Source organism: Natrix helvetica (assembly GCF_964273705.1).
Source record: "Natrix helvetica genome assembly, chromosome: Z".
Taxonomy (NCBI): Eukaryota; Metazoa; Chordata; class Lepidosauria; order Squamata; family Natricidae; genus Natrix; species Natrix helvetica.
In genome coordinates, this window is record NC_138554.1 from 27,266,275 (window position 1) to 27,278,951 (window position 12,677).

Sequence of the window (12,677 nt, forward strand, 5' to 3'; positions counted from 1 at the left end):
GAAGAAAATGTGAATTATATTTCAAGAATACAAGTAGTCCACAACTTACAACAGTACATTTAGTGACCGTTTTAAGTTACAATGGTACTGAAAAAAGTGACTTACAAACATTTTTCATGCTTGCAACCATTGCAGCATCCCACTGGACAGGTGGTCAAAATTCAGAAGCTTAGCGCATTTATGACGTTTGCAGTGTCCCAGAGTCATGTGATCACCTTTTGTGACCATATGATAAGCGAAGTCAATAGGAAAGCCAGATTCACTTAGCAACCGGGTTACCAATTTAGCAACCAGTGATACACTTAGCAACCATAGCATGAAAGGTCATAAACTGGGGCAAAATTAACTTAATGACTGTCTTGCTCAGCAACAGAAATTTTGGACTGAACTGTGGTCATAAGACGAGGACTACCTGTAATTTGGAGTTGCCACAAGCCAGTGTGTGAAGCAAGAACAAGTAAAAGAAAGTGAAATGCAGACGTAGTGTGAAAAAGATTTTATTCTCAAGAACAAAAGGACGCAGAGAAAAATGGGGCGCAGAGACTTGGTTTTATAGGAGTTGGAAGGGACCTTGGAGGTCTAATCAAACCCCCTGGTCAGACAGGAATCCTAACACCATTTCAGACAAATGGTTGTCAATCTCTTCTTAAAAACTTCCATTGTTAAAATCCCCACAACTTTTGAAGGCAAGTCATTCCACTGAATAATTGTCACTGTCAGAAAATTTCTCCTTAGTTCTAGGTTGCTTCTCTCCTTGATTAGTTTTCACCCGTTGCTTCTTGTTCTACCCACATGTGCTTGGGAGAATAGTTTGATACCCTCTTCTTTGTGGCAACCCCTGAGATATTAGAACACTGCTATCATGTCACCCCTAGCTCTACTTTTCATTAATCTAGACCTCCCCAATCCCAGCAACTGTTCTTTATATGTTTTAGCCTCCAGTCCCCTTATCATTTGCTCTTCTCTGCACTATTTCTAGAGCACAGGTTACAAACATGATTGCATCACATCATGTGACATATTACAACTTTTTTTGCCTTTGCAGTCTGCGGGTGATGCATCCAGCTCGCGTGCTGCCAGTTTGACACTTCTGTTGTAGAGTCTCAACATATTTTTTACATTATGGCGACCAAAAGAAGATGCAATATTCCAAGTGTGGCCTTACCTTACCAAGGCATTATATAATGTTACAGTATTAACACTTCACATGATCTGGATTTATTCCTCTGTTAATGCAGCCTAGAACTGTTTTGGCTTTTTAGCTGCTTCAGCACACTGTTGTCTCAATGAATAATAATTTTTAAAAAGGTTCTTTCAGCATGTTAAAAACAAGAGAAAAGTCAAGGAAACGGCTGGTCCATTAATAGGAGAAAGTGGCAAGAAGGTAACAAGCAACAGGGAGAAAGGAGAACTACTGAACTCATTTTTTGCACCCATCTTTGCACAAAGGGAAAGAACAGTTCAACCTATCAAAAACAGTACAGTAAAAAAGAGATTAGTTAAATAGGCAAAAAAAAATGATGAGCACCTGTCCATCCTAGACGAGTTCAAATCACCAGAACCAGATTGATTAAGGTTCTGAATTATTTAATAATGGAGATCAGACACATTCTTCCCTAACCCTAACTCTTGGTGTGAATTCAGGGGTGTGGTTTGTTTAATGAGTCCTTCCTATGCTATTTGGGATGCTCCTGCCTTGATTCTGAAGTGCATGAAATCTGGAAAAAAAGATTGCCCTCAGGTATGTAGCTCCCTTCCTTCACCTTGTGTTTTCCTCACCCTGAGTGAATTCCTGTTCTTTGATGTGGGATCCTAGTCTTAAGTGCGAGGATTGACTGTTGATCCAGCAGATCAGAAGGTTGCTAAAAGAAGTGTGGAGCAAATCAGAGGCCTTTTAACTTCCAAAAGATAATTAGATAAAATATAGTAGGCACCTCTATCATTCTAACACTACAGCACCGCTTGAGGAAGATAAAGTGCAGGGCTGACCACACACAGGTATATTAGTTATGTTGTTGGTTTGAGCTCCGAGCTTGGCAATTTGGTTGCAAATGTTTCATCCCTATTTGAGGAAACATCTTCAGTGCACTTTGGATTGTGCACTGGCCATTAAAAAAAGCCAGTTTTTAAAAAGACCAGTACTCCTCCAGACAAGCACAATCCAAAGCGCACTGAAAGTCTCCATGAAGGGATGAAACATTTGCAACCAAATTGCCAAGCTCGGAGCTCAAACCAACAACGTAACTACCAACTCCAGCTACTAATATTCAAAGACAGCTCAACCTGTAGTAGTGTTTATCTTGTGGGGATAAGGCCGGTGAAGCATAATGACTTCATTGCTCTTATTTATCTACAGGTAGCCAGATGGAGGAGGGGGCTATTTCAGATAATCAGATCTCTCTTGGGTAAGGAGGATCTTGCAAAGTCGTTGTGTGAATTATATTCTCGGCATGTGTCAGATAAAAATCACTAGATTTTGCTGGAAGCTGGGCTCTGGCTAGGCAGACTCCTTGGAGGGAGACACACCTGAGCCTTGTTATCTGGGAGTTAAACTTGAGGAAATGGATATGCACACCTTTGCAGGTGTGAGTTCAGCATCCACGCCATCGTGGCTGGTTAAGGGCTCCCTAGAGGTGGCATGTGGCTAAATCCAAGTAGCAATTAATACCTCCAAAATGGACGATCCGCTGCAAGGATTAAGATGGTGCAAAATACGTATTTTCCTATTCTAGAGGTTTACTGCGTCGGGGAAAAAAGAGGCGTCCCTCAAGAGAACAGGCAATCCCACATTCCTCCTCTCGACCCGCCCCGGAAAAGGAATTATAGGAGCAGCCCTCGCCTTAAAAAGCAAAACAAACCCACTGCCGTCCCCAGACTGCTCAGCGTTGCGGGCGGAAACGCAGCGCTCCTGTCGCTCACGCCAGCTCGCTCAAACTTTTCTCGGAGGAGCCGACAGTGCTTTTTCCCAAGAGCTTCTCCAGCTTTGGAGGAGAAGGAGGAGGAGGAGGAGAAACGCCTTTGGGGACCAGCCGTAACTTGGATGCCTGAGAAGCTCCAGAGATAATTTCTCGGCCGAGTGAAGAAACAAAGAGCTTCGGCTGGAGCCCAATCAGAGCCTAGAAGGAAGAACGACGCGAAGAGCGAAACCAATAGGAACGGGTCTGGTCCAGGCATGGCGGAGACGGTAAACAGGAGCCGGGCGGGAAGGGACGGAGGGAATGGAGGGAAGCGGGAGGGAATCTCGGCCTGCGGGTGATGGCCCTTCGGCGTTTCTCGCCCCTGCTCCCCAATAGGTGACTCTAAGCAGCGATTCGGAGCCAGAGGGGGCCCCCAAGAAGCCCTTACCCAAGCGGCGCCGCCTCCTCACCGACAGCGTCTCCATCCCGGTCTATTCGACCCAGGTACGTGCTTGGCGGGGTGACTTTTAAGGGATGCGCGGCGGCGTCTCTTTCCCCCTTCCCTCCTCTGGTCTCCCCACAGAGTTCGCTCGCTCCGTTAGTTTCTCCTGCCTCACTTGACCTCACGCGCTCAACAGATTTCTCACAGAAATGCTGGGCTCAGTTGTGGTTGTAAATTGAAGGCTGCCTGTAGTTAAGTCAATTAGCTCCGTCTCAAACCCAGTTTCTCAGGGAGAGATAAAATTGCCAGGTGAAGCCTAAAACACTTAATTGCAAAGCATGTGATTAGGAACGGCTGGGTAACAAGGGCTGCTGGAAGATAATGAAGGTATCAATGTAATTCTTATTCAAAAAATAGACTTTCCCTAATTTAGGGGTCTGGGGTGGGGTTGTTGTTTTTTGTGCCCTCATTTCCTCAATGACTTTATTGCAAGTATGTTTCCAGTTAAATTACTGTATGCTGCTGCTGTATCCATTATTTATACTGTATTATATGTGTTGTAATTAATATAAATCTGTATAATGTGGCTGAGAGCCAGTTTGATGCAGTGATTTAAAGCAGCAGTTACCAACTAATGGTGGTCCGCGAGAAAATTATTTGCATGTTTTATATTGCACTAAATACTATTTATCTTCTTAAGAAATTTGTATTAGTGGGCTGTGGGATTTAAAATTATGAATTTATTGGTTCCTAAGGTCCGAAAGGTTGGTTACCCCTGGTTCAAAGGCATTGGACTAGAAATCAGACTGTCGAATCCTGATTTAGGCATAAAATCTCAGCCCTAGGAATAAAGTAATGACAGGGCGCTATTGAAAAGCTTGCCAAAAATATGTGTAGGGATGTACATGGGCAAACACAGATGATCAACACTAACTCAAAGATGTGACTATTTATATCAAAAAATGAGATTGTTAGCCTCTGCTGCTGCTTGTTCTGAATGGAAGAAATGTGCCTGATCTCCTTATTAAATAAGTCAATGAAAAGGTTTCTTTAAATTAATTTTATTTTATTTTATTTTATTTTATTGTATCCTGTTATATTTTGTATGAACTGTACACTGCCCCGAGTCCCTTGTGGGAGAGGGGGCGGTCTAGAAGCATTAAATATTATTATTATTATTATTATTATTATTATTATTATTATTATTATTATTATTATTATTATTTAGCTTGCAAACATATTGGTGTTGCTTGCAGGGAAAAGAGAGAGCTTAATTTAATGACCCTATTGTACCGCCCCCGTGTATTGGGTGTTTTCCTCAGTTTTTATGCTGTCCCTTATACCATGGGTCTGCAATCTTGGAAACTTTACAACTTGTGGACTTCAGCTCCCAGAATTCCTTAGCCTGCATGTGCTGGCTGAGGAATTCTGGGAGTTGAAGTCCACAAGTCGTAAAGTTGCCGACCCCTGCCTTATACTACTGGGGAAAAGAGTGTTGTAATTATCCTTTGCCAATTTTTTGTTTACTCTTTGCAAAACTGACAGGAGAATCCAAATCATATGTAACTTGCATCGTGTGAGACCAACCTGCTACTTGATGCTCATATCCATGTACTGGTCTTGGCAACAGTATATAAATTATTTGCCACTGCTGCCTTCTGAGGGTTTTTCTCCCTCCTCTGCTGTCTACTCTAGAGCCATGAGATTTCCGTCAATATTGATTCCAGGTGACTGCCTTGACTAGCAGTTTTCTTGGAAATATTTTCAGAAGTAGTTTGCCCTTGCCCTTTTACTATAGCTGAGAGGGTGTAACTACTAGCCCAAGGTCACCAGGCTAGCTTTGTATCTGAGTCAGGACAAGAACTCTTGATCTCCTGCTTTCCAGTCTTGCTTTAATTACTGAGTACTCAAGATAAATTACTTTTTCTAGCAGCTGCTGCCTTATTAGAGAATTGGTCAGAAACACAACATCTGCAGATTAAGAAAGCTGATGAAATTGACTAATAACTGCAGTTGGGACTAGAGTCTTGGTCATTGAGCAAAGCAGTTATTAAGTGAGATGCCCCTGTGATCACTCAACAATCCTGGCTGTCCTAGTTGCAGTTCTTAAGCAACGACATAGGTTGTTAAGCAGATGGAGTAAAAGAACTGCCTGCAAAGGAAACACTGGTGGGGTGCAGGAAAACTTCAGTTCTTAGCGATCCAAGCTTTTCTGTAATCCAGTGAAAGATTTCCCATCGCCTTGATGCACAGAAGGGAACTTCTGCAGCAGACCGTAGAAATAGCTTTATTTCTACAACTAGTTACCCCTCAGCAGGTCTTTCACCACAAAAGAATGTTTTTTTTTTAGGAAGGGGAAATATCAGGTCTACACAGAGGTGGGATTCCCTCCTGTCTGAGATTCCCTCTTGGCAGGTACACCTGTCATTCTGAATGAACTGCCAGTCCAGAGAAAATTTAAACTGAGTGGCAGTAGCTTCCAAACTTCCCTGTCATCTTCCCCATTGACTTTCTGGGAAAGCCAACAGATTATTTCAAATGGCAATCACATATTGTGGGGAGCTTGGCAACCAATTGTAAGTACAAATAAGTTGCCAAGTATCCAGATCATATGATTGTGGGGTTTGCATGTGTGCAACATTTTACAACAGCCAGAAGTACTTTAGGCCTGTAAAGCATTCTTTTCAAGACGTTGTAACTTTGATGTTTGATCATGTCGAGAATTATCTGTAGACCTAATTTAATCTGGATATATACTGTATGTAAAAAGGATGTTAGTGAATCATGAGCTGGATATGAGCCAGCAGAGAGACGTAGTAACTACAGATATTAAAGTCTTAGGTTCTGTTGGAAACATAATGCCCAGATAACACAAAAAGTGATTTAGTGTTTATGGGTGCATTATTTTTTCTTCTTTTTTTTTTAAAAAAAGAGCTGCTGATTATCCAAACTATTTTTAAAGACTTCTGGATGTTTTATGAAGAGAAGGGCATTGTAATTCTTTATAGTGCACTCTTAATTATTGTTGCCCTCAAACTTACCTTGGTTACCTTCAATTATTGTCACGTTTGCTCCTTATTGCCATTAGTACCCTTTGTTGAAGAGAAGCAAAGAAACATAGCATTCCACTTTCATTTATCCAGATATACTAGTGTCACTGACTCCTATATATTGAGTGATTAATTCCTGATAAATTCTCCCCCCCCCCCTTTTCTTATTTGCAGGTTCAGAACAGCCTACAATTGTTACAAAATTCTATGAAGCTTCCTGATGAAATCAAAGAGCGTTGTAATAAGAATCTGTCCTTTAGCTCAGAAGAAGACGAGGATGAGGAGAAGCCAGTTCCTTTAAAGCAATTGAGGCCAAGATCAAGGTTTCAGTTATCGTCTGCCTGACTTTCCAGAAAAGCTGAATTTAAACCATTACTTTGTCTGTTTTCTTTTTCGCAGAGGTCGAGACCTTTCATGTTCCCCTTCACCTCCACAGCAAAAGAAGGATCATGTCAAAGCCCAATAAGAAATTGGTATTTCTGGAAATGAGGTGGAAGTGTAGTGGATTGATAAGAATGGAGGAACAAAATCTTTAGGAAGGACTGGGGGTCTCTGGGGCATAATTGATTTAAATTGGTGATTTCTTTCCCTACCTTCCTCCAGCTAGTAGGAACCATTACATCAGAAACAACACGGCATGTAAGGTTAGAGTGCTTCAGATAACCCAGCAAATATTTAATGTGCATAGGAAGAAAGTTGGCAGATGGTAGTAAGCACATTTTGATTAAGTTTGTTATCTGAATACAGCATAGCGTCCAGTAAAATTTTTGCTGATCTACTTCTGTTGATACCATAATCTCCTTTGACACTGATTAAAAATCATGAGCACAGCAATATTGTGCTGAAAGTAATAGTTATTAATAGGGTTGGAGAACCCTATTAATATTTATTATAAATATAGGACTATATGCAGGATTTCAGTGACTTGGCTGATATAACTGATAAGCCAGGACCACACCAAGCTGTTCTTTGTGTATTTAGCTTGCTTTTGTGTTGCGTGCCACTTTGGTTTATACTTCGAGCTCTTAGGCTCTCAAGAGCTGGGGAGGAAGACTGGTTTCTTGGTGGTGAGCTTAGGTGAGGAGTTCCAGAATAATACAGATAGTTCTAGACTCACAACCATTCGATCAGTGACTATTTGAAGTTACAATGGCAAGGAAAAAACTGACTTAACAATCTTTGCTCACACAAGTCACAACATCCCCACAGTCATGTGATCATAATTTGAGTGCTTGGTAACCAAGATGTATTTATGATATTTGTGGGTCCCAGGTGACTTGGTTGCTGTTTGCAACTTTCCCAGCTGACTTCCAACAAGCAGAATCAATGGGGGAAGCTGGATTTACTTAATGACCACCTGATTCACTTAATAAGTGCAGTGATTTGATTAATTGGTTTTGACTCACTTAGCAGCTACCTTAATAATGGAAATTGTGGTTATAAAGTAAAGGACTATATACCATTTCTTCTCTACCTTCAAACAGTATTTTTAGAGCAGCCCTATTAAAAAGGCTAAACTGGTTAATGTTTAACAAAGAAGGTATGAAGAAAACAAATTAATTCACTAAGGGCTCCAAGACAAATTCCCATTTCCAATTCTTCTGTGTATGTTGGACATGGGGTATAGGGGCAGGTATGCAAATTGTGTTCCAAAGGTTTAGAGAAATATTAAATTAGGAGAGACTGTTGTGGCTCATTGTCTCTAGGAATAGGCACTTTGTCTTTTCTATAACAGAAATTTTATGAACAAGTCCAGCCTTTGGGGGGCTTACATAGTATCTGTGCAGATAATTCTTAATTTCAGGAGGCCTTATGAAGGGGGCAACACCGTCATAACACCTTATGAAGGATGAAATTACTGACTCCAATGCATACAAGTCACCCTCAACTTACAACCACAGTTGAGCCCCAAATTTCTGTTGCTAAGTGAAACATTTGTTAAGTGGATTTTGCCCCATTTTACAACCTTTCTTGCCACAGTTGTTAAGTGAATCACTGCAGTTAAGTTATTAACACAGCTGTTAAAAAGAAAATGGCTTACCCATTGACTTTGCTTATCAGGTTGCAAAAGGGGATCACATGAATATGATTAGGTTGCAAAGCATCTGAATTTTGATCACATGACCATCACGATGCTGCAAAAATTTGTAACTGAAAAACAGTCAAGTCACTTTTTTCAGTGCTGTTGTAACTTTAAACGGTCACTAAATGAACTGTTGTAAGACAAGGACAACCTGTATTTTCTTGAATCTGTTATGATCATGTCAACATGAAGTGCTTCTTCCTTAAGGTGCTGTCAGATACAAAAAGGGTTTCTCATGATAGATCCCAAGTACCCTTGCCTGCTTCAAACTGAATGCAACATACCTCTAAATAATGGCATCCCAGGGCAAAAGCCAGCATATGGATTTCTCACTTAAGTTTGTCTTTGCTTTCTCAGCAGAACATTTGATCAGAGTCTCAGAAATTTGAACAACTCCCTCTCAGCTGCTAAGAAGAGCTTGCAGGATCAAAGATTTGATGAGGATGACGTAATTCTGGTTGATGCCTTTGAACCCCAGGAGCTCTTGCTGAAAGTCCGATGCCGAGCTGATCTCTACAAAGTCTGCATTCTAATGGTGTGAGGCTTTGGTATTTGATATCTTATCCCTATTCACTTTGCTGTCATAATCTGGGCTTTTCTCTCTTTCTTTTTCTCGTGCTTGTCTAGGACTCAGTCCTAACATCTGCAATAGAGATTGTTTTTTTAATGAGTCTCAACGCAGAAGCAGCCATCTTGAGCTTTGGAAACTTATTTTTAACTATTTCCCAACAAATGGATGGATCTTCATATATAATTCTGCATAAATCCATTATATGTGAATTCCAACAACCACACTATTAATTTACATCCTGTAACAATGTAACAAAAATTATATATTTAAAATGGAATCTGGGCTTAGGGTTCAAAATAGCATTGGTGCAAAATATGCCTGCCCCAGGATACCATTTCAGAATCCACATGGCACATTATACCAGGAGTGGGCAACTTGCAATTCCTGAAATCTTTTTATAGCCCCTTGAAGTTTTTTTTTTGTTTGCCAAAAATTGAGGGCCTAACTTCAGTGGAATAAAATTGACATGTATCTTAGCTTAAAAAGTTTCCCAAACTCTGCCACAATTTTCTATTTGCTTTGTTTATAAATCCATCTACATACTACTAAATTTCTCATACCTGTAACCTTCATCTAGGCAAAACAATGGGCAACAATTTTTGAATTGGGAAGTACTGTCACTGAGGAGGATCTGACATCTTTCTCAGTATCCTATTATATCCTATTCTTACTCTCTTACAGCTACTTTTATTATTGTTTTTAAAACAACAAAAAGGCAAAAGGAACAAAAAGATAATGGTGATAGAAATACATTATCAAACAAAAAAGTGCATAACAAGTGCTTTAAAAAAAACAACTGAAAAAAAGGAAATACAATATAACATTACAACAGTAAACAGTTTCAATTCTATGTATCTAATGCAAATATACAAGGATGTTTATAAAGGGCTAGTATTATCAGGTCTTTGATCCACTGAGTGACTGGTGCCATATATTTATTGTCCCAATGCTATAATGTCAATCTTAGCCATGGTTTAGGGCAGAGAGGATCCATTTACTTCGTCCTCTAACACAGTTACTTAACTTCACCTTCTATAGACAGAGCCTCTTCGGCGAGTGATTGACCACATGTCACAGATACTGAAGGTTCATCCGAACAGAATCATCCTTCTGCATCATGATAGTGAACTTTCGGCTGATGCTACTCCTGCTAAGTTGGACCTTGGTGTTGCTTCAATCATCGGTGAATAGCTTGGAAACTATGTTGTTGTTTTTTTACTTCAGATCATCATTGCTTCCAGTCTTTTTGACTGTTTTAAATTCCTCAAACCTTTTGCCTCACAAATGAATTACACTTCTGTTCTGTCCAGTATTTTACAGCTATTTTCTTGTGTTCTCCCTACTGTATTGTCTAAAGCTGCTTGCTTGTTTTTTTTCAAAATTAGAACTACTGCAAGGTTTGGGAGATACTAAATTCTAATCCTCCTTCAGCTACATACTCTTAAATATTGTGGCCCAGCTCTACCTTTATGTGGCAGTTGATGAGGATAATATTGGGGTAAATCATTATTTTTCTGTTTTGAACTTTAGTGGAGAAAAAGTAGGATTAATATTCTCTGTTGGACAACTTCCAGATTGTATAGTGGAGAGCAATAGCCAACAGGCTAATGATTCTGGAAACCTGTTGCTTCGAGTACAAGGAAAAGACAGAAGCTCTGTGATGGATATTACAATCCAGAAGGTAAAGGAACTAAGGTGTGGATTGTAGGATTTCTTCTGTGAGGAAGCATTACAGTATTGTAATTATGTTCTCCTTTTTGCAGGGGGAGCCCTTGGATACCCTTATGAACAACTACAAACAAGCTCAAGGTCAAGGCAGAGGCAAACTTGTCTTCTATTTTGATGGGCAGCGTTTGTCAGAAACTCAGACCCCTGAACAATTGGGGATGGAATCTGGTGATGTTATTGAAGTGTGGAACTAGCATCCTTGCCTTTCCAAAGAATCCATGTCTGGACTTTATTATTATTTTTATTATTATTTTTTATTTACTCACTCTTAAGTGACTCACCTGTATTCAGTGTGATATTTACCATTTACCCACAGTATGATATTTTGATATTTACCCACTCTAAGTGACTTACTGCTTTCTTTGATTTAATTTGTCTGATATCGCAGTGGGAAATGGCAGTTTAATTTGTGGAGAAAATAAAACACAGGACCCCTTTTACTTTATTCTTTTATGTCCTGTACTCAAAATTTGGAGTATGTAATAAAATTTAATTTTGTTACTGGTCCTGTTGCTTACAGACAAACTTTGTAGAAGAATAATGAGAGATATTAAGAGAATACTATGTTCTTAATACTTCTATGTCAATAAATATTAATAACACCATAACAGCAATAGTTGCCTATCCCAGGTTCTTGGGAAGGATTTGATAGGTGGGTAAAAATGCCAAACACAGTCTAAATATCTAGCTGACTTCAACCAACCATAACAATAGAAAGACTGCAGAACAGAACTAGAGCATATCCCAAAATATAAATAGAATGATATAAGTAAGCAAAGATATGATCAATAGAAATAGCAATAAAACATATACCATTTCACAGTGCTTTACAGTCCCCTCTAAGCAGTTTACAGACTCAGCATATTGCCCCCAACAATCTGGGTCCTCATTTTATTGACCTCGGAAGGATGGAAAGCTGAGTCAACCTTGAGCCGGTCAGGATTGAACTGCTGGCAGCAGAGTCAGCAGAAGTAGCCTTCAGTACTGTGTACTAACCACTGCGCCACCACAGCTCATAAGAGATACTTGTAATTCGGTTGTAATTCCGAAACCAGAAACACTTGAATACTATTGGCATTAACAAAATCACAAGTCAATTGGAAAAAGCAGCTTTACCTGGAATAGCTTACATCCTGTGACAATATTTTAATATTATTAGACAACATCTGCCTATCCTTGGGACGGACTCTGTAGATGGACAAAAATGCCAAATCCAGTCTTGTTTAGCTGTTTGCTAAACCAATTACAATATAAAAAACAAAGCAATGCAATCCCAATATTACATTTTCTTAACTTTCCATGCTATTAACAACCAGATTTCCTAAGTATGATCACATCAATTAGAAAAGATCTTAACACTGCTGTCTTGGAAAAACAGATATGTATTCCATTTAGGTGCTGTTACTTTGAATTTCTCATAATCCCCAAGCATGGTGATTTGGAGTCCAATACAACTGAAGAATATATCAAGTTTCATTGTGTACAGCTGAAATCCTAGTAACTTCAAGGGTATACACTTGTGTTTTTCTATCAAAGTGTTACCATTTTATTGACTTTTCCATTTTAGTCAGTGAATCCTGATACTTTCTAGTAGATTCCCACAGAAGTGCTAATCAGCTGACCATCCTTAGCTTTTCAATAGTGCTGATCAGATGCTGACCTCCAATAAGGCATGGGGAGAATACCAACTTGGAAGAAAATCTGCTTATGCTCAAAACCTATGCACATTTGCTCTTCAATAAAACAGCTGACATTATAAAAGAAGGGTAAATCATACAATGCTTGTAGAAAACACAATGTTTTAATTTATGACAGCTTCTAATAACATTGATGTTGAAAAATAACATTCCAAAATTGTATGTAATCCAAGCCAAAAAGGCTTTGCTACCTTTTCTCTCTCTTGGAT

At 39.6% G+C, this 12,677-nt stretch overlaps 1 protein-coding gene across 2 annotated transcripts; it reads left to right on the plus strand.

Moving 5' to 3' along the window:
- The first annotated feature begins 2,706 nt into the window (after positions 1-2,706).
- NFATC2IP (nuclear factor of activated T cells 2 interacting protein) lies at positions 2,707-11,277 on the plus strand. Of its 2 annotated transcripts, none has more exons than XM_081971562.1 (7): positions 2,707-3,184; positions 3,294-3,401; positions 6,564-6,712; positions 8,830-9,007; positions 10,082-10,226; positions 10,618-10,724; positions 10,807-11,277. In XM_081971562.1, exons 1-7 carry the CDS (start codon positions 3,173-3,175, stop codon positions 10,963-10,965), a joined length of 858 nt encoding a protein of 285 aa, XP_081827688.1. In that variant the 5' UTR covers positions 2,707-3,172; the 3' UTR covers positions 10,966-11,277. The 2 variants fall into 2 exon arrangements, with proteins under 2 accessions (XP_081827688.1, XP_081827689.1); XM_081971563.1 differs by having other exon boundaries at positions 2,714-3,184; positions 8,833-9,007.
- The last annotated feature ends 1,400 nt before the right edge of the window (positions 11,278-12,677 follow it).

Coding starts and splice junctions, on each gene's coding strand:
- NFATC2IP (XM_081971562.1), top strand. Junction 3,402..6,563: donor TCCCGGTCTATTCGACCCAG/GTACGTGCTTGG, acceptor TCTTATTTGCAG/GTTCAGAACAGCCTACAATT. Junction 6,713..8,829: donor CAATTGAGGCCAAGATCAAG/GTTTCAGTTATC, acceptor TTGCTTTCTCAG/CAGAACATTTGATCAGAGTC.